The sequence below is a fragment of the Solanum dulcamara genome, chromosome 8 (assembly GCF_947179165.1).
Source record: "Solanum dulcamara chromosome 8, daSolDulc1.2, whole genome shotgun sequence".
In the NCBI taxonomy this organism is placed as follows: domain Eukaryota; kingdom Viridiplantae; phylum Streptophyta; class Magnoliopsida; order Solanales; family Solanaceae; genus Solanum; species Solanum dulcamara.
In genome coordinates, this window is record NC_077244.1 from 964,131 (window position 1) to 986,549 (window position 22,419).

A 22,419-nucleotide genomic window follows, 5' to 3' on the forward strand; every position below is an offset into this window, starting at 1 on the left:
TAAGGATGAAAGTGTACTTAGCAACCGACTACAACTTTGAACATGATTTGAAGATATCACCTACTCTTACTCTTCTACATTAATGTTCCTCCATACCTGTTTGTCGATTTGCATCGAAAAGTCCCATTTTGGAGATCAATATCAAAAGCATGACTAGAACTTGAAACATTTAATTAAGGAGGAAAGGTACTGTTTTTTTGGTTTCCCATCCGGTGTTCAGAGTTGTAGAGTCCTGATTAAATCAAAATCGTACACTGCAGGACCCATTCGGAATCTCTAGTTAAGGGTGAAACAGTCTCACTGCACCACAACCCATATTGGTAACAACGAAAGGTACTTACCATCCACCCATTCTAAATTTAATTTACTGTACTTGCAATTTTCTTCTCTTTCATTGACTTTCTTAATTCTTTTATCAGTCGACATCTAGTATGGTCATTGACAAATTAGTGATAACAAATCTTAAGAATATTTCAACTTTTTTTATTTATCAAAAGAAATATTTAATCATTTTAACATTTCTTTTCAATTTTTCTGAGAATATGAACTAGTCAAGCAAATAGAAAAAGAATTATTTAAGCAAATAAAACTGCAGGATATCTAACACACACACACACATACATATATATATTAAAAATATTGACGTTTTTTCACCTTTTAAATTTTTCATGGCCATTAGGTAGAGTTTGTAAAGTCAACGAACTCGGATTCATCTGAACCCAATACTTTCAATTCAAACCATACATATATGTGCAAAAATTCACTAAATTTTCAACAAATACTAGCTCTGAATCTATAATTTTATTAGTACAATAAATTCAATACTATAAACCTTAAAAGGACAATACCATCAAATTTAAATCCTGAATTCATCTCTGTGAACAAAAGGTACCATCAAGTCAAGCTACACAAATTCACCCTTCTTGTTGAGCTTCAATTTATCTCTATGCAAGAAGGTGTTGCGTCTTAGCACATCCCTTTTCTTGCAGAAGTGCTAATGCATGACCTTACATTTTTTTCCGCTTACTCTGCAGTACGAGCCACACATACAGAGTCACACTCCTCCAATAATTGGGGGGGGGGGGGGCATTTTTGGGTCCCCAAACGATCAGAGTACTATTTACAAAGTGCAATGTACACCTTCGCCTTTATTTATGTACAATACATGTAAATCAAAATATCGATCATGTTTCAGCTAAAATTCGCGCTCACATAGAAACTATACATGCTGGTGTAACACCATAAAATTACCATCTTTTTTTTTTTGATAACCGAGAAATCCCCGAGGGCAGATAGCATCTAAGAGAAATGCCTTCTTCTGATCTGCTTCCTTTTTGGAGGTAATGGTGCTTCTCCATTTCCAGGGAATTCCCATTTGACAACATCTCCATCCCAAGAAGAGCTAACAAGCATTGGATAAGTAGGGTGCCAGCTACAATCTCTAATGGTCGACCGGTGCTGCTGCAATTTCGCGACTTGCACTCCACTTACCTAGAAACCGAGAGTATCGTACATAACATGTATCGATAAGAAGAAACCTTCAAAAAATTTGGTCATACAAAACCTTAAGGGTCGTTTGATACGGGAGATAAGGATAGTGATCTCAAGATAAAATGCACAATAATTTTTTCCTGTGTTTATTTATAGGTATTAAGAGCCCGTTTGGATGGGCTTTAAGTTGGTCAAAACCAACTTAAAGCCCCTTTTTAACTTTTGGACGTGTTTGCCTAATGCTGACTTTAAGCCATAAAGTTCTTAAAGTCAGTCAGAAATAAAAATTTAGGATTTCTAACTTTTTTTTCCAAAGTGGTTAAAGTCATTTTCTTTGACTATGGAAATTACTTTTATATCCTTTATATTTTAACTAAATTCTCAAACTACCTTTTTTTATTCTTTTAACCCTAAAATTCACATCATAAGCACTTTTATCCAAACACTCAACTGCTTATTTATAAAAATAACTTTCAGCACTTCAAAGTTCTAAAAGCACTTTATACATAAAAGTTACTTTTTTTAAGCCTATCCAAACGGGCTCTAATTAGTCTTGTGATTATTTTATCCCACCATTTGTACTAGAATGATGGGATTAGTCATAGAGAAGGTGGGATATCCTTGTCTATCCCATTCCGCATACCAAACGACCCCTCAATAGTATAATTGCAGCAAAATCATCAAACTAATCTTTCTAACCACAAAATCACTCAAGTTTCACTAAATATCCTAGAATATCATCTTGACAAGAAGAAGGTTTAAGGATTAGTCGGAAATCATCATCACCCCAGAATGGAAGGGGTGATCTCGTAAGAAATTCCTTTTAGAGATAATAAGTTGACGTATAGTCTCATACTTACCAAATCATAGATATAAATGCAACCATCATGGGATCCTGTGTAAATGTATCTCTGCCCAGTGCTGTAAAACATAACTAAGAAATATTTAAGTAGGTATTACGCTAAAATAAGTGCTAATTGAAAGTAGTCATAGACAAGAAATGAAGAGTCAATGCAGCATATTTTTAGCACTAACCTATATTCTGGTGAGAAGTAGCAGCGAATTAGAGTACGCAAGACGGAATGACCCTTATAAGTGGCAATTGATTGATCATAAGGGTGCTTCACGTCTCTAGCTTGAGGAGGGTAGTCCATCCATCTATAGTCCCACTCATAATTCCTGAACCATATATTGCTGAAAACAAGATAGTATATGTGTCTCGTTTAGACTATATAAATAAGCAAGCAAGTGGAAGAACAACAACAATATACCTAGTGTAATCGACAAGAGGGATCTGGGAAGGGTTGTGTGTATGCAGACCTTACCCCTACATTGGGAGGTAGAGAAGTTGTTTCCAATAGACTCTCGGCTCAAGGAAAAACGGTCTAAAGCAGTCCAGAAAAAGAAGTAACGGAAGTACAAGAAACAATAGATAATAACAAAAACGTTATAGGTGTCTCGAATTTCTCCGTTGATTTTGGTCAAAGTACCCAAAATCAGTTGACCAAATCCACTATGGATCCCACACCCACGTTGTATCGACACTGGTGCGGCACCAAAAGTGAAGAGTCACAACAACTTAGTTGGTCATAAGGAATGTCTCAAAACTGGTTTTCGTGAATTTAATCTGCTTCATGTATTAATGATAAAGCTCAATGAATCTCATGTATTGTACTAGGTTCATACCTCCCTTGATCTAATTAGTAAACCGAAAAATCAGACATAGACCATCAGGAAGAAGAATCATAAAGGAGATGCATAGACAGAGAATAAGCATACCGAGCAGCATGAGAAGACATGTTGCGGATATCCCAGAGCTTGATGGACTGATCTTTACTATTAGAAATGAAATAACGACCATCCCCCCGACTATCAAGGAACGTAACGCCTTCTAGGTGTCCCATCAGGACTCCCACTGGCTTTTCTTTGGCCCTAAAGCAACGTCTATCCCAGACCTACACAGAGAAACAACCTCGTTACTCATAGAAAAGAGACCTCAACTCATGAATAAATATCATGGAAGCATACATATATCAATTCAACCAGACTCAAATTATTTGGTGCTTAGAGGATCACGAAGAGGTCTGCTAATTCTCTTACGAACAACAACATACGCATTGTAATCCCACAAGTGAGGTCTGGGGAGGGTAAGACGTACGCAGACCTTACCTTTACCAGGTTGTTCCCGATAGATCCTCGGTTCAAAAGAAGTTTAATCAAAGCATGGTTGAAAGAAAAAATAACGATAACAAAATAGCAAGATAAACGAAGCAAATGAAATGAAAGTGAGATATTATGCGAATACTAAATAAGGAGAAGATGAGAAGTGGAGATTAGCCCCTTGCCTCTCCTACAACACACGGCTACCTACCACCCATCCACCCTAATCATCGACCTCCAAACTTTCCTATCTAAGGTCATGTCCTCAGTAAGCTAAACAGGTAACACAAAATGAATCAAGATACCAACCAGCAGAATAGTATTTAGCATCAGTTCCTCAGCCTCAAATCCCTCAGAGCAGCGATGATTACTCCACAACCCCCTACCTATCTTTTCCGTCCCCAAAAAAAGAGAGAAAGTACAAATGTTTTCTTAGATACATAAATATAGTAATAAAGAAGTATGAATAACGACTCTTTCCATAGTTTCATATTCCAATACTATCCCTTAGTTTTGTGATTTTGTCATTAATTCAACAAGTATCTTCTATTAGCAACTTTCAGAAGGAGACCTAGATTCTTAAGCATTTCTTCTGAAGTAAGATAGGATGACGATCACCTTACACAGATTGTCATCACTTCCAGAATAAATGAGATGGCCACTTTCGTCAGCAAAACATACGGAATTGACATCAGACTGCAACAGAATTACTTCAGCTCATCAACAGAAAGTTATAGAGACAATTGAAATCTTGTGTATCCACAAAAAGCAAATATATGAGAATTCCTTAACTGGTGTATTAAATTGGAGAATACTTTCCCAGTATATCTACACACTGCATGCGAACTCCATCAACAAGTGTTGATGTACTAAAATTTACAATTCAGATTTTGTTGCAGATATAATTTACTAGAAATGAACAAATGACGTCAAACAATTCAATCACTGAATATGCTATTGAGAAATTTAATGACCAAATCTACTTAGTGATGTTTTCAGTGAGAAATTTCAGGAAAGGCTAGTTCAGCCATACCGCTTCTTACAGCAAAGCCAAATAACTCAACACTCATAATAATTTACTTCAAAGAAAACACGTATCTACTAGGACTCAATGTAATGACCCATTTGGTCATTTTGAGAATCAGTTATCTCTTTTCCATAAAATACTCTCTCCGATTTTTTTTTTATAAATTTGGACTTTTCGATAATTACAATTAATTAGTTGATGAGTAATTTTTAATTAATTAATTTAGTTGGTGGTTAACGGCTGGGCCAAGACTACTATTCATTTAATACCCAAGTATTTTGGCCCATTTATAAAGATAAATTAAGATTTATTGAGGGTTAATTATTCTTCTTGACATTAACAACCTACTACGACTTCTATTGCACACGGCGGAAATACGTTACCTGCAACATCAACAAGAGAAAAGTCAAAAAAAAGAAGAAAAGGGCACAGGTAAATGTTTTACAAGGATCAATCTTTTGTTTATATGTAATGATGATTTCTAAATAGTGGGTCCTTATTAGTATAATATTATTTAAAGAAAAAGAACTGAAGTTTTGATTTTTGGATTGAAATTATGAGTTTCTGTAAATAATTCAATGGTTTGTTCTCTTAATATTTTCCAACCTTGTATCTGGGTAATGAGCTAGACAATAAGAAGCTAAGAATTGGAATAATTTAAAGTACACCTAAGTCATTATTACGGAAAGTGTTAATTTTAATGGTATTAAAAGTTAGTACTGATTAGCGATTTAGTCAAAAAAAAAACTATAGAACATTATATATAGAATAGAATTGTAGGAAAGTTAAGGCCCTAAATGTTGCTTTCGTAGCTAAATGTACTAGACTTTTAGTTTCGGATATGAGGACAACTTACTGGTTCCACGACTTAGTGGATTAGACTTTTTATATTTTATTTGCTTATCCCAATTATGATCCAAAATTTCATATATTGAGATAGGTAGTTAATTATTAGTTGTATTATATTATATGAGGACCATTGACTTTATGATGTTTGGAGGAATTGAAACTTAACTCTAGTCTTGAAAATTCAAATAATATGGGAATTGACATGTTAAGAGGTATCACGATTAAAAATTCGATTATAGAATTGTGTGAATTTTTGAGTCTAGGCTAGACATATAATAATATGGGTGTTGATAGCTTTGAAATCTTATTGTGATTATTTATTTGATTAGATTGTGGTATTTCGAATACTATTCGAAAAGGGAAGGCTCAAGTACCGGAGTAATTGCTTGATTAATTAAGGCAAGTGAATTTCTAAACCTCAGTTTAAGCTTATAGATGCTTGTATTTCCGTGTCATATATACTAGGGAGTAATGAAAATTGAACTGGATTATTGAATGTATGATTGACCTTAAAAAATGGAGATGAGAGTATAAAATGGTGATCTAATGACATGTATTGGTGAAATTGATATGTTGTGATTTTGGACATGTGAAATGACTATGTTGATGTGAGATATGAAAAATTATTGTGGTTGTCATGTTATTATCGTGAATTATATGAACATGAATTGATTGCACTGGTTCTGACATATTGTGTTGATACTGAAAATGATATGAAACAAAAGGGGTCGGGCCACACGCTCCGTGGCAAGTAATATGAACAAAGGGGTCGGGCCACACGCTCCGTGGCAGGTATTATGAAATAAAGGGGTCGGGCCACACGCTCCGTGGCAAGATATATATATTGAGGGGACGGGCCACACGCTCCGTGGCAGGTTACATGGACAGAAATGTCCCCCATGGGTTCCGGACTGTGATTCAGCGGATGTGTACCGATAGGACAGACATGCATCATTTCATTGCATTGCATTGCATCTTTCTGATATTTGTGAATTTGTGTTTACCCCCATATTGCTCTATGTGCTGAACTTGACTTGGTATGATTCATTGACGAGACTATTGATGAGTATTTGTGGACTGTATTACTGTTGTTATTATACAAGTGTAGAGTTGGGCTGATTTTATGCAGGTTGTAGTTAAGGAGGTTCGGTTGGGAGGACAGGAGTACTTGTATTTATTGAGCTTTGCTTAGTTTTAGCTATCCACTTGCTGAGTACCGTGTTGTTTGGTACTCACCCCTTGCTTCCACACTTGTGTAGGTTGTGAGCACAGGCCTGCTTGATCTCCTACAGTTTACTACCGCTTCTGAGGATATTATCATTCCGAGTGTCGAGGTAGCTGTTACGTCTATCTAGCGGACACCTCTTGCTCGTTTCTTATGTTTTAGTCCTATTCTAGAGACAAAGACATTGTGACTGTATTTCTTTTCGTACTTCGATAATAAATTAGTGGCTTGTACACGTGACAACCAATCTTGGGGGGATGTTGAGCTTCTTTTATGTGTTTTCGCTTAAGTTAAATTGTGATTCTTTTCTTTTCTTCCGCATCTACTTTTCGTTGGGTATTAGGCTGACTCATCTCGGTGGATTGAGATGAGTGCCATCACACCCGGATTCGGGTCGTGACAAAGATGGTATCAGAGCCCCAGGTTCATAGGTCTCACGTGTATACAAGCCAAGTTTAAGTAGAGTCTTGCAGATCGGTACGGAGACGTCTGTACTTATCTTCGAGAGGCTATGAGGACTTTTAGGAAATTTTCCCTTTGTTCTTTCACTTTGTATCGTGCGTGTTGTGTTGGTACTGAATTTTTGCGTGTCCCTTCTGACAGATGGCCAGGATCAGAATTACGACTAGAGGTAGAGGAAGGGAGGCACTTCCCGAGGGTGATGTTGGGACCCCAACTAGGGGTAGGGATAGAGGCCGAACTAGAGGTCGTGGTTGGGGTATGGCGACAGGCAGAGGTCGTGCCCGAGGGGCGGCGCCAGCTAGAGGTCGTGCTAGAGAGGCTTCTCTTGAGCCACAGATTGATGGTAGAGAGGAACAGGTCCCTCAAGAGTCTGCTACTGCTCCATTGCTTCAGGCCACTTTGATACGAGTATTGGATGCACTCGAAGGATTTAATCAGAGTGTGAGGGTGAATGGTACACCTGAGGGTTCTCAGACTAGAGTAGGAGCTCAGACCCCACGGCAGCATCAGATTCCAATTGTTCAGGGTCCGGTGGACCAGCCACCTGCGGGCCATAGAGCAGATGAGGATGGAGTACAGGTAGGAGGAGCCCAAGTTGCACCTGTGCTCATGGTGACTGACGACGAGCAACGCCGATATGAGAGGTTCCGAAAAATGGACCCCCCACAGTTTCAGGGTGGAAAGACTGAGGATGCACACGAGTTCTTGACCATGTGCCGAGAGTTGTTGGAGGCAGTAGGGTTAGCTGAGACTCATGGAGTTCGTTATACTACACTACAGTTACGTGGACCAGCCAGAGAGTGGTGGAGAGTGTATACGAGTTCCAGACCAGTTGGGTCACCCCAGATGACTTGGGATGAGTTTGCTAGTGCCTTTTATGACCGTTTCATCCCCTGGAGTGTGAAGGAAGAGAGCCGATTACGGTTTGAGAATTTGAGGCAGGAAGGACTTACAGTTGTTGAATATGAGACTCGTTTCTACCAGTTGTCCAGACATGCTATGGCTGTCCTTCCTGATGAGACAGAGCGGATTCGCAGATTTGTGCGAGGACTGAACTATACTATTCGTACAGCAGTTTTTCGACCGGCCCGTGAGGGCGCTTCTTTCCAGTCCATTGTGGGTGCTGCCAAGGAGGCAGAGTTGATGGAGAGAGAGGAGTTCGGGGACCCCAAGAGGGCCCGTGCGTCTGGTCAGTTTTCGGGTACCTCATCTGGAGGTAGAGGGTCCTACAGAGGAGGTGGTTCCTTTCAGCGTAGAGGACCAGTTCATGCATCTATGCCAGCTTCTGAGGATGGTCAGACACCTCGTGGGTCCTACAGTACAGGTCATAGTTACCCGGGGTCACAACAGAGGCCGATGAGCCGGGGTAGTTATACAAGTTCTGCAGGTTCATCGCAGAGGTTTTCGCACGGAAGAGTATGTTATACTTGTGGTGATCCAGATCATCTTTCATGGCAGTGTACATCTCAGGGTCGAGGAGGAACCCAGCCTAGTTCTTCAGTTTCAGTTAGAGGACCAGCGCCGCCGGTCAGAGGTCGAGGTAGAGCCCAGACTAGTAGAGGTGGTCGCACTCCTGGTAGGGGTGCTAGTGATGCTATAGTCCCTCAGGGAGGAGGTAGAGGTGTTGGGCAGGTCGGAGGTGGTAGGGGAGCTCAGTGTTATGCTTTTCCAGGGAGACCCGAGGCTGAGGCTTCCAACGCCGTTATCACAGGTATTGTCCCAGTCTGTCATCGACCTGCATCTGTATTATTTGATCCAGGATCTACATTTTCTTATGTGTCTGCCTATTTTGCATCTAACTTTGATTTGACATGTGATCGTATGTCCGTGCCCGTTCATGTTTCTACACCCGTGGGTGAACCCTTAGTGGTGGATCGAGTGTATCGATCCTGTCTTATTTCCTTGGCCGGGTATGATACTTGGGTAGATATGATTATTCTGGGGATGGTAGATTTTGATGTGATATTGGGTATGAATTGGCTTTCTCCCCATCGTGCTATTCTCGATTGTTATGCAAAAACTGTTACCTTAGCGATACCTGGTGCCCCGCGGATTGAGTGGAAGGGTACTAGTGGCTCCTATCCCGATAAGGTTATCTCATATATTCGTGCTCAGAGGTTGATTGATAGAGGGTGTATGTCTTATTTGGCCTTTATTCGGGATACCAGTATTGAGTCACCTCCTATAGATACTGTTCCAGTGGTTAAGGAGTTTTCTGATGTATTTCCTACTGATCTTCCTGGTATTCCTCCGGATAGGGATATTGATTTTGCTATTGACTTAGAGCCTGGCACTAAACCCATTTCTATTCCTCCATATCGCATGGCTCCAGTTGAATTGAAGGAGTTGAAGGATCAGTTGCAAGACTTGTTGAGTAAGGGGTTTATTCGCCCTAGTGTGTCTCCTTGGGGTGCACCGGTTCTGTTTGTAAAGAAGAAGGATGGGACTATGAGGATGTGTATCGATTACAGGCAGTTGAACAAGGTAACTATTAAAAATAAATATCCTCTTCCCCGTATTGATGATTTATTTGATCAGCTACAAGGAGCGGCATTGTTTTCCAAAATAGACTTGAGGTCCGGTTATCATCAGTTGAAGATTAGGGCATCAGATATTCCTAAGACAGCTTTTCGGACTCGTTATGGTCACTACGAGTTTTTGGTGATGTCATTTGGGTTGACGAATGCCCCCGCAGCATTCATGGAGTTGATGAATGGAGTGTTCCGCCCGTACTTAGATTCTTTTGTGATAGTATTCATTGATGACATCCTGGTGTATTCCAAGACTGAGGCAGATCATGTCCGCCATTTAAGGTTGGTACTTCAGAAATTGAGGGAAGAAAAGTTGTATGCAAAGTTCTCCAAGTGTGAATTTTGGCTTGATTCTGTTACATTTTTAGGACACGTGGTGTCCAAAGAGGGGATTAGAGTGGATCCAGCTAAGATTGAGGCAGTTAGAGGTTGGACAAGGCCTACTTCTCCTACTGAGATTCGTAGTTTTGTGGGGTTAGCTGGTTATTATAGACGGTTCGTGCAGGGATTCTCCACTATTGCAGCTCCACTGACTAGATTGACTCAGAAGGCCGTGGATTTTCATTGGTCCGACGAATGTGAGGCGAGCTTCCAAAAGCTCAAGACTTTATTGACTTCGGCTCCTATTTTGACGCTACCCGAGGAAGGTGTGGGATTTACTGTATACTGCGATGCTTCTGGCATTGGGTTAGGCGGTGTGTTGATGCAAAAGGGAAAAGTAGTTGCTTATGCCTCGAGACAGTTGAAGGTCCATGAGAAAAACTATCCTACTCATGATTTGGAGTTAGCGGCTGTGGTTTTCGTGCTTAAGTTATGGCGTCATTACCTATACGGTGTGCATTGCGAGGTCTTCACCGATCATAGGAGTCTTCAGTATATATTCAGTCAGAGGGATCTGAACTTAAGGCAACGTAGATGGCTTGAGTTGCTGAAGGACTACGACATGACTATCTTGTATCACTCAGGAAAAGCCAATGTGGTGGCGGATGCCTTGAGCAGGAAGTCCTCTAGTATGGGGAGTCTTGCCGCGATCCGAGTTGAGGAGCGACCATTAGCTAGAGATGTTCAGAGGCTCGCTAATAGCCTTGTCCGGTTGCAGATTTCAGAGGATGGTGGTGTTCTTGCCTTTATGGAGGCACGTTCTTCCTTGATTGAACAGATTCGGGAGAGACAATTTCAGGATGAGAAGTTATGTATCATTCGAGACAAGGTATTAAGAGGTGAAGCTAAGGAGGCGATACTTGATTCGGAAGGTGTATTGAGGATTGACGGCAGAATTTGTGTGCCTAAGGTGGGTGACCTGACTAGATTGATTTTGGAAGAGGCTCATTGTTCAAGGTATTCCATCCATCCGGGAGCGGCCAAGATGTATCATGATCTGTGCCAGCACTATTGGTGGTGTGGGATGAAGAAGGACATCGCAGAGTTCGTATCCAAGTGTTTGACTTGCCAACAGGTAAAGTGTGAGCACCAGCGGCCTGGGGGTGTGAGTCAGAGGATGCCTATTCCCACTTGGAAGTGGGAAATGATCACCATGGACTTCATTGTGGGTTTACCTCCCACCGTGGGTGGCTACGACTCTATATGGGTGGTGGTTGACAGACTAACCAAGTCTGCCCATTTTATTCCAGTCAAGGTAAGGTACACGGCGGATAAACTAGCCCAATTGTATATTAGTCAGATCGTTCGGCTTCATGGTGTCCCAGTATCCATCATTTCGGATCGAGGTTCAGTATTTACTTCGCACTTTTGGCAGGCATTACAGCATGGTTTGGGCACTAGACTTGATATGAGTACTGCTTTTCACCCACAAACTGATGGTCAGTCCGAGCGGACAATCCAAGTGTTGGAGGACATGCTGCGAGCTTGTGTTATTGATTTTGGTGCTAGATGGGATCAACACTTACCCCTAGCGGAGTTTGCCTACAACAACAGTTATCACTCCAGTATTCAGATGGCTCCATTTGAGGCTCTGTATGGTAGGCGGTGTCGATCTCCTATTGGATGGTTTGACTTAGCCGAGATGGACTCCTTAGATACAGACTTGCTTAGAGATGCTATGGAGCAGGTTCGTAGGATTCAGGGTAGACTCTTGACAGCCCAGAGTAGGCAGAAGAGTTATGCAGACCGGAGAGTTCGACCATTGGAGTTCATGGTGGGCGATCATGTTTGGCTTCGAGTGTCGCCTATGAAGGGCGTGATGCGGTTCGGGAGGAAGGGCAAGCTCAGCCCTCGTTTCATTGGCCCATTTGAGATTTTGGCGCGAGTTGGAGAGGTGGCCTATAGATTGGCCTTACCACCTAGCTTATCGGCTGTGCATAACGTGTTCCATGTTTCCATGCTCCGAAAGTATGTTCCGGATGAGTCTCATGTGTTGTCACTCGATTCAGTGGAGTTGGGTCCAGACTTGACATTTGAGGAGAAGCCTATAGCCATTTTAGATAGGCAGATTCGTAAGCTTAGAACCAAGGAGATAGCTTCAGTGAAGGTACAATGGAATCACCGTTCAGTCGGAGAGGCGACTTGGGAGACAGAGGCTGATATGCGTGCCAGATATCCCCATCTTTTTGAATCTTCAGGTATATTCCTTTACTTTATGTTCGGGGACGAACATGATTTTTAGTGGTGGATAATGTAATGACCCATTTGGTCATTTTGAGAATCAGTTATCTCTTTTCCATAAAATACTCTCTCCGATTTTTTTTTTATAAATTTGGACTTTTCGATAATTACAATTAATTAGTTGATGAGTAATTTTTAATTAATTAATTTAGTTGGTGGTTAACGGCTGGGCCAAGACTACTATTCATTTAATACCCAAGTATTTTGGCCCATTTATAAAGATAAATTAAGATTTATTGAGGGTTAATTATTCTTCTTGACATTAACAACCTACTACGACTTCTATTGCACACGGCGGAAATACGTTACCTGCAACATCAACAAGAGAAAAGTCAAAAAAAAGAAGAAAAGGGCACAGGTAAATGTTTTACAAGGATCAATCTTTTGTTTATATGTAATGATGATTTCTAAATAGTGGGTCCTTATTAGTATAATATTATTTAAAGAAAAAGAACTGAAGTTTTGATTTTTGGATTGAAATTATGAGTTTCTGTAAATAATTCAATGGTTTGTTCTCTTAATATTTTCCAACCTTGTATCTGGGTAATGAGCTAGACAATAAGAAGCTAAGAATTGGAATAATTTAAAGTACACCTAAGTCATTATTACGGAAAGTGTTAATTTTAATGGTATTAAAAGTTAGTACTGATTAGCGATTTAGTCAAAAAAAAAAACTATAGAACATTATATATAGAATAGAATTGTAGGAAAGTTAAGGCCCTAAATGTTGCTTTCGTAGCTAAATGTACTAGACTTTTAGTTTCGGATATGAGGACAACTTACTGGTTCCACGACTTAGTGGATTAGACTTTTTATATTTTATTTGCTTATCCCAATTATGATCCAAAATTTCATATATTGAGATAGGTAGTTAATTATTAGTTGTATTATATTATATGAGGACCATTGACTTTATGATGTTTGGAGGAATTGAAACTTAACTCTAGTCTTGAAAATTCAAATAATATGGGAATTGACATGTTAAGAGGTATCACGATTAAAAATTCGATTATAGAATTGTGTGAATTTTTGAGTCTAGGCTAGACATATAATAATATGGGTGTTGATAGCTTTGAAATCTTATTGTGATTATTTATTTGATTAGATTGTGGTATTTCGAATACTATTCGAAAAGGGAAGGCTCAAGTACCGGAGTAATTGCTTGATTAATTAAGGCAAGTGAATTTCTAAACCTCAGTTTAAGCTTATAGATGCTTGTATTTCCGTGTCATATATACTAGGGAGTAATGAAAATTGAACTGGATTATTGAATGTATGATTGACCTTAAAAAATGGAGATGAGAGTATAAAATGGTGATCTAATGACATGTATTGGTGAAATTGATATGTTGTGATTTTGGACATGTGAAATGACTATGTTGATGTGAGATATGAAAAATTATTGTGGTTGTCATGTTATTATCGTGAATTATATGAACATGAATTGATTGCACTGGTTCTGACATATTGTGTTGATACTGAAAATGATATGAAACAAAAGGGGTCGGGCCACACGCTCCGTGGCAAGTAATATGAACAAAGGGGTCGGGCCACACGCTCCGTGGCAGGTATTATGAAATAAAGGGGTCGGGCCACACGCTCCGTGGCAAGATATATATATTGAGGGGACGGGCCACACGCTCCGTGGCAGGTTACATGGACAGAAATGTCCCCCATGGGTTCCGGACTGTGATTCAGCGGATGTGTACCGATAGGACAGACATGCATCATTTCATTGCATTGCATTGCATCTTTCTGATATTTGTGAATTTGTGTTTACCCCCATATTGCTCTATGTGCTGAACTTGACTTGGTATGATTCATTGACGAGACTATTGATGAGTATTTGTGGACTGTATTACTGTTGTTATTATACAAGTGTAGAGTTGGGCTGATTTTATGCAGGTTGTAGTTAAGGAGGTTCGGTTGGGAGGACAGGAGTACTTGTATTTATTGAGCTTTGCTTAGTTTTAGCTATCCACTTGCTGAGTACCGTGTTGTTTGGTACTCACCCCTTGCTTCCACACTTGTGTAGGTTGTGAGCACAGGCCTGCTTGATCTCCTACAGTTTACTACCGCTTCTGAGGATATTATCATTCCGAGTGTCGAGGTAGCTGTTACGTCTATCTAGCGGACACCTCTTGCTCGTTTCTTATGTTTTAGTCCTATTCTAGAGACAAAGACATTGTGACTGTATTTCTTTTCGTACTTCGATAATAAATTAGTGGCTTGTACACGTGACAACCAATCTTGGGGGGATGTTGAGCTTCTTTTATGTGTTTTCGCTTAAGTTAAATTGTGATTCTTTTCTTTTCTTCCGCATCTACTTTTCGTTGGGTATTAGGCTGACTCATCTCGGTGGATTGAGATGAGTGCCATCACACCCGGATTCGGGTCGTGACACTCAATGAGAATGATGACTTCACCAGAGTCATGAAGGGAGAGGCGGCGAAACCTCCTTGTCTTGGTGAACATGTTTTTGAATAACAAAAAGTTACTTTCTTGCCAAGAAAAGAGCACGTCTTTAAATATGACTACTAAAACAAGCCCAAGAAGAATGATTATTAGCTTCATAATTGTCAAATTCACAATTCTCTTTTTTGCCAAGAAAAGAGCACGTCTTTAAATATGACTACTAAAACAAGCCCAAGAAAAATGATTATTAGCTTCATAATTGTCAAATGGACGTAGCAAATAGATTGTTTTTTTTTTCAAAAATTGCTTCACAAAAAAGAGAATTGTGATGCATCTTTTATAAGTATATTCATACATTGTGTGCGGATATTCGAAGGGAGAGTTTGTTTGCTTCAAGATCATAAACATAGATTGCATCATCACTACTTCCAGCAACAACTTCCCGACCTTCAGTAGAAAATTTCACAGAGAAGATTCCAAAATCTCCATCGTCAGCAGACAAAAGCAAACCATCATGAATTTCCTGCATTTAAGTGAGCCAGCTTTAAGTTTTCATCAAAAAAAAAAATAGCGAGTTAGTATTAAGTTGTCACTATGACAGACTAATATATAGCCCAGACCACAATCATGGTAGTTACATATGTTACTCCTATCAAATTTCTAGTAATCCTTTTTGGACCTAATCTTTTATGTCAAATATTAATGGTAGCAGCATATATTAATGCAATCAAACTCCAGCAAGCTCCTTAACTTTCAGGATCTAAGATATTAAGTAAGGTACGTACTGAATTCATCTAAATCCCCCAGCTTTGGAGAACTGTCATTTGCGAACCAATGCCACAGGCAAAATACTCAATGCGTTAATTTTAATCAAAAGACAGGTTACCCACACAAAACTTCATATCAAACAGCTTTAATGTACAGACAACACCTTATAACAAGTCAAACTCTCTGAAATAAATTACATGTTCGGAATTCATTTCTACAAAAAGAAGACGATATTCTTTCATACTTGACTTAGTTACTATTTTCAGAGTAAAACTAAATGTTATTCAGAAAAGACTCTCTCTTATCCTTTAGCACATTTGGAACTTGTCAGTAGTTAAGTCCCCTTTTTTCAATAGTTCATAAAGAGATATTGTGTATCCAAAAAAATGAGTATCATTTCAAAATCAAATACAAAACTTGATTAATTTGTGCCTCAAGAATTAAACGAGTCATTCTTTAAATAATTGAAACCTTTAACACAGAGATGTGCAACTGCTGCTGCCTTGCTGGAGCTATAATTATCCACTAGACGAACATAACTCTGATTATCTGTTCCTAGGCCTAAAAGAGCTTAGATATGATACTTCTAAGTGATAACTGCAAGATATTGCAGTCCCTTGAAGCTGTTATGCATATGAGTAATAAGAACTCCAAAGAAAGAGAGATCGACTGCCGTACTGTGATGTTGGCTACAGATTCAGTGGCAGCAGATCCTACATCTACAATATGTACGATAGGTGACATGGTAGCATACACCTGCAAAAGCAACACAAGCGTTACTCTACAACACAAACATAAAGATATTCTATGAATAAAGCTTGAAGTTATCATTTTACAACAACAACAACATAACCAGTAAAATCTCACAAGTGGAGTCTGGGGAGGGTGGTGTGTACGCAGCCTTACCCTACCTTATGAGGGTAGGGAGGTGGTTTCCGGTAAGACCCTCGACTCAAGTAAAGCATAACAAAACAAGAAGGGAAAAAGAATATAGTAGAGAATATCAGTAGCACCAACAATGATATGATAGCCGAAGCAAAGGAAACAACAGGTCATAATAAGAAGTATAAGAAAGCAGGAGGAGGAAAAAAAATATTAATACCACTGATAAGGGAAACTAGACAGTGCAACTAGCTACTAACCTTCTACTTTAATCTTCGACCTCCATATTCTCCTATCTAGGATCATGTCCTCAGTAAGCTGTGACAGAATATCTAACATGACATGCTCGTAGTAATGACAGCTCATGACAGAATATCTAACATGACATGCTCGTAGTAATGACAGCTCATGTTTTGATGAGTAGAATAGCATTCTAAAAACAGGCATTCCCTTGCAAATAACCGTGTAGTATGGAATAACTCCTGCCCATCAAAATGTGGATAGGAAGAAATCACCTAATAGTTTTGCCTCCGCTAGGATTTGAACCCGAAACATTACGGTTCTCAACAGTCAACCCACTACATTAGTCACAAGGCCACTTCCTTGGGTTCTTTTGGTCTACCCAATTTAGTTTACCAATTTCCTTAATGGAGAGACATGTCTCCATATTTCAATCCAATATAATAAAATGCTACACAGAGCAGGGCGGGTTGAAGTCTTTGAGGATTTAGACCAAACCTGCACTGCAACCGCCCCGTGCAGCCACGCCCCCGCCCCGTTGCCATCTATATGCAAAATGAAAAGCCATAGATGCATAAAGACAATATGCTTAGCATACCCAAGGTGTGTCCTAGTGGTTAATAAAGGAGGATAACCAAGAGGTCTCAAGGTCAACTCCCAGTGGAGGTCTTCCCACCTAACTAAGCCTTGGTGGGCAGAGTTACTTGATACCTATGCTGGACTTGGTGGGAAATACCAAGTATTGGGTGGAATAGTCAAGGTGTGCACAAGCTCGCCTAAACATCACTTTCATAAAAAATAAAAGAAAATGTGTATATCTGCACTATGTCTCTCTGAAAAAAGAGAAAAACTGAAGCCTGAAACTAAAACCAAAGCAAAATTTAGCAGTTGCAAACTTGATTCATCCGTAAAATAGAAACTCACCAGATGACGTTGATCTGGAGAAAGAGATGTATCAGTAACTGTCCATCTCAAACTTTTTGCAAGAATATTCTTGTGAACCTTCCACCCTCTTTCCACATTGTATATTCTAATATGGCTTCCCTGTTTTTTAGACAATAATGAAGAAGAAGAAGAAGAAGAAGCAGCAGCATCAAAATGCAACATAACTAAAATCTGTCTAAAGCATTGTTAAGAGTGTAGTCTTTAGAGAACGTTGGGATGTCATATTAAAAAGAAGGAAAAACGAACAGGTTTCCACTTAGATATGGAATTATTATTTTTTGATGACCGTGGTGTCCGGGCCAGCTTTCGCGCACCTCTAACTAATTCCACGGGATACCTTCAACCTCCCACTAGCACTAGGTATCAAGTAACTCTGTCCACTAAGGGTTGGACAGTGAGAAAAAATCACCTAGTGGAATTTTTTTTGTTTGAAACTTGACTTAGATATGGAAATCTTGAAAGACAAAAATGTATTACTGACACCTGTCATGCCTAATGTTCTCAATGCCACAAAGATACAATATAAGCTGCTGCTAGTACCTGAAAGGCAGCAACAAAAAGGGAACCATCTGCTGAAAATTGTGATACATAAGCCCTTGTTTCCATCTGATCCACAATCCAAGGACCACTAACCGGCAAATATTTACTTAGAACATGACAACAATCTGCCTTAGAGAACCTTCCTCTACCGGAAATATTGGCTTCTCGAGCAGCTAACATCTTGAATGTGGACACAGGAACTTCCCTTTTCCCTGATAGGATTCTACTGAGATTTTCATGGGGTCCAGATCTAAGTTTAGTAAGCTGAGAAATTTCATGGTCCAAATAATTTGCTGGTCTCTCGTGATGAACACTGCCAGCAACCCCGTGATTGGAACTTGAACCATCAAAGAGTCCGGTCTCTACTTCTAACTTACTCAGAGAATACCCCATGTCTTCAATGGAATCTGAATGTAAGAAATTAAAATACATTTTCACATGTAAGACAGTGCAGGGTGATTATCAGAGAAGCGCTTTGAAGTATCATGTCATCCATAATCAAGTTCCTACCATGCCAAACCCTGCCAAAAAAGATGGGAGCATACGGAATATATTGAGCAAGACCAGTGTATACGGAAAATGATGTTGTGCTATTAGAAACCATAAACACCACACTTCACAGGAGCAACAACAACATACCCAGTGTAATCCCACAAAGCGGGGTGTGGAAAGGGTAGAGTGTACACAGAAAGGGGAAAAACAGCCCAAAGCAGTACAGAAAAAGAAATAATGGAAATGAAGAAGCCATGGCAAATGCTTCAGAGGAGCTTCAACAAATTAATCAACTACACCTCAATGCCAAATTAGTCGGATCAGCTCTATGAATCCTCCATACTCGTTCTTCTTTATAGAGTATACCAGAGACTCATAATAGTTAAGACTATTTTTAACTAGCCATCAACCTACTGCTGTCCTACTCCACTACTTGCCAATTCTTAGGAGGTGGTAATATAAAAAAATCAGCACAAGTTTGCTATTCTAAATGAAAACCTACATGTATAACGTGCAAATTCTCTTTAGAAGGCAAAAACTACCATCTTTAGCTAAACACAATAGTATAGATATTAATATACAGAGATTTTATTGGGTGTATAAGTTCCAATTTTAGCTGATGTTTTTACAAGCAATTGAGCAAAGCAGATAAAAGGAAGCCAAGGTTTATGTGAATTTGCAATCACGAAGGAACAATATACATGCTTCTCCTTCCTTACCAATAGTAGTAGCATTATTCTCGTAGTTCCCTGTCCTACGATTCATGCTACTACCTGTTGTTTCTTGTGCTTTGGCTATCGCATTATTTGGATATTATTATGCTATGTAATCCGAGGGTCTTTCGGAAATGGTCTCTCTACATCCATGTTATAGGGGTAAGTTCTGTGTACACTCTACCTTCCCTAGACCCCACCTATGGGATTACACTGGGTATGTTGTTGTTGTTGTTGTTGAAGAGGCAATATAGCTCAAACTCAAAAAGTTTAAGTTGAACTCTGCTATTCTAAAAGAGAAGAAAATATTGCTTAAAAGCAATTTTTCATAAGAAGTAGGAAAAATACCATCTTTAGCTTAACATAATTCGGCAAAGATACTAGTATATAGAGATTGTCTTAGGCATATAAGTTCCATTAAAGCTGATGTTTTTTTCAAGCAATTGAGCAAAGCCAACAATAGGAAAACCAAGACTAACGTGAAAATGCAATCATGAAGGGATAATATAGCGCAAAGATCAAAATATTTAGCTCAACTCATCTAAATGAAAACCAAATATTGTCTAACATGCAAAATTTTCTTAGAATGCAGAAAAATACCATCTTTAGCTCAACATATTACAACAGATATATCATAATACAGGGACTATATTGGGCATATAAATTCCATTAAAGCTGATGTTTTTACAAGATACTGAAGAAAGTAGACAAAGGGAAAACCCGAATTCTGTGAAATAGCAATTATGAGGTGAAGGGTGCAGGGGCAGGGGCGGAGCTGGGTAGAGGCGAGGGGTTCATCCAAACTACCATATATACAAAGTTAAATACTTTTATATACATATACAGCAGATGTTGAATCCTTCCGTGTGTTTACTTCTCATATTTCGAACCTCCTCAGTGAAAATACTGATTCCGGCACTAGAGGGGCGAGGGGGGGCATAGCTCAAAATCTAAACTTTACTATTCAAAATGAAAACAAGACAAGATTTATGTGAATTTGCTCAAAATCAAAATTTTGAACTTCAACATCACCATTCTAAATGAAATTAGCAAAACCCCATCTGAGCTTAACACTTTCTACAAACATTTTGAGTATATAGAAACTGTATTAGGACATGACTTCTCACAAACAATTGAGCATAGCGGAAAAAAAGGGAAAATCAAGATTTGTATGAAATTTGCAAATTTATGAAAGGGGAATAAACTCAAAATCAAAACTTGACAAACCTTATTGCTAAATCTTGGAGTTGTTTGGAATTTCCAATTTTTCACTTCTTGTTTACTTTTATCCCCTCATTTCTCTTCGTTTCTTTTTTTTTTTTTTTTTTTGGGGGGGGGGGGGTTTGGACATGTCAAACACTGGCATTTTTAATTAAGGGTGATAAAAAAGTATAAAATAGTTGGAATTTAAAAAGAGTGATAAAGAGTTTTAAAAGTTGGGTGTTGGTGATAATTTTATTATTAGTGTTAATGACATTAATTTTAAAATTTTAAAATTTTCTTATTTACATAAAGGTCCACTCACTCATCCACCCTCCCATGCCACCCACCCACGCCTCCCCATCCTTCTGCCGCCGCAATCTCCCACTTTTGTCACCGCCACCGTTCTCGTCATCACCTCCGCCACCATCAATTCTTCCTTTTCTTCCTCCATCAACACCACTTTCTCCTCTTTTTCCTCCTCTATCACCATCACTATTTTCTTCTTTACCATAACTATCAGTTTTTCCATCTCCACCACCACCACAACTTTCTCCTCCTCTACCATCATCGTTGCCACCTCCTTCTCCTCCATCGTCGCCGTTATAACAATCACCACCTCCACCTTCGTTGTTACCAACAACTCTTTTGCCGCCATAATCATCCGCTCTTTCACCTCGCTTTTGTCAAAAAAATTAAACAACTGCAGAAGTTGTCGAAGCAACTAAGCTGAAGTTATTGTATCAATGTTAACAATTGTTGAGTTGCTGCAACAATTTAAACAACTGTTGAAGTTATTGCAGCAATTGCGATAGTTGTTGCAACAATTATCGCAGCAGCTATCGTAGTTACTACAATATTTTTAGCAGTTGTTGAAACAACTTCAGCAGTTGCTACAACAACTATCATAATTACTTGATTTTCTACAGATTTTCTTCAATGACTTTAAAAAAAATCCTCAAATTTTTTAAAATCAAAACAAAACAATTTGTATAAATAAGAATCAAAAAGAAAAAAAGAAGAAGAGACAGTGATAATAGCAATAACAAAGACCATAAAGAAAAAGTAGAAGAAAATCAAGGAAGAGAGACAGAAAGAAATAAAGAAAGAAGATGAGGCAGAGAGAAAATCTAAAAAATGAAAGAAAGAGAGAGAAATGAAGATTGAAAAGATAATGAACGGAGAAATTTCAAAATTTAAAAAGAGAGGGAAGTTTTTCAAAAATTTTAAAATATTAATATATATTCAAAATTTTAAATTACTCTAATCAAGTCCACTTTTCATTTTATCACATTTGACCAAGTTAATATCACATTTTCTTAATTGGAACTTTTTTGTCACCTCCTACTCAATTTTCTCCAAACACCTAACAAAGATATAGAGAATGACAAAAATGGTCCCTTAATTTTGATAGTAGGTTCAAAAATACTCCCTAAAGTATTATTTGAACAGTTTTAGTCATTTCAATTTGCTAAATGTGAAACGTTTTGAGTCCGTCTTATATTTACTAAACTTTTATAGCTGAATTTAATCGAAACGATAAAAAATTAATCGTAAACATCAGAAAATGATATCAAAATCTCAAAAACTACTGCATACACAAAAATTATACAAAGTATAACATAAATTACAACTTTAAATGGATTATAAATATAATAACTCCAAAAATTATACCTGAATGTTAGTCACCATTAAAAATATATATACATATAATATATATTTGTTAAATATATATTCATAATTCCTGTTAAATTTAACAAATAATGTTTGTTAAATATCATACGAAAATCAAAAGTGTTCACTTTTAGCAATCTTAAAAGATCAAAAATACTCAAATAATACTTAAAAGAACTACTT

The 22,419-nt window shown here is 38.6% G+C and overlaps 3 protein-coding genes across 6 annotated transcripts; 1 reads left to right on the top strand and 2 right to left on the bottom strand.

Moving 5' to 3' along the window:
- Window positions 1–697: 697 nt before the first annotated feature.
- Window positions 698–20,698, bottom strand: LOC129898791 (LEC14B protein-like). 4 transcript variants are annotated; one of them, XM_055973470.1, is made up of 10 exons: window positions 20,590–20,698; window positions 18,158–18,678; window positions 17,597–17,716; window positions 16,229–16,306; window positions 15,138–15,305; window positions 4,270–4,347; window positions 3,271–3,446; window positions 2,527–2,685; window positions 2,352–2,412; window positions 698–1,491 (listed from the first exon to the last, which is right to left on the bottom strand). In XM_055973470.1, the coding sequence occupies exons 2-10, from the start codon at window positions 18,587–18,589 to the stop codon at window positions 1,300–1,302; spliced, it is 1,464 nt and encodes a 487-aa protein (XP_055829445.1). In that variant the 5' UTR covers window positions 18,590–18,678; window positions 20,590–20,698; the 3' UTR covers window positions 698–1,299. The 4 variants fall into 4 exon arrangements, with proteins under 4 accessions (XP_055829445.1, XP_055829447.1, XP_055829446.1 ...); XM_055973472.1 differs by having other exon boundaries at window positions 18,158–18,564; window positions 20,590–20,688; XM_055973471.1 differs by lacking the exon at window positions 20,590–20,698 and adding an exon at window positions 20,395–20,534.
- LOC129898792 (uncharacterized) lies at window positions 7,789–12,368 on the top strand. Its single transcript, XM_055973474.1, has 2 exons — window positions 7,789–8,925; window positions 12,136–12,368. The coding sequence occupies exons 1-2, from the start codon at window positions 7,824–7,826 to the stop codon at window positions 12,366–12,368; spliced, it is 1,335 nt and encodes a 444-aa protein (XP_055829449.1). The 5' UTR covers window positions 7,789–7,823.
- Window positions 20,699–20,867: 169 nt separating the features above from the next.
- On the bottom strand, window positions 20,868–21,471 carry LOC129898809 (uncharacterized). Its single transcript, XM_055973496.1, has 2 exons — window positions 21,349–21,471; window positions 20,868–21,242 (listed from the first exon to the last, which is right to left on the bottom strand). The coding sequence occupies exons 1-2, from the start codon at window positions 21,469–21,471 to the stop codon at window positions 20,868–20,870; spliced, it is 498 nt and encodes a 165-aa protein (XP_055829471.1).
- Between the last annotated feature and the right edge of the window lie 948 nt (window positions 21,472–22,419).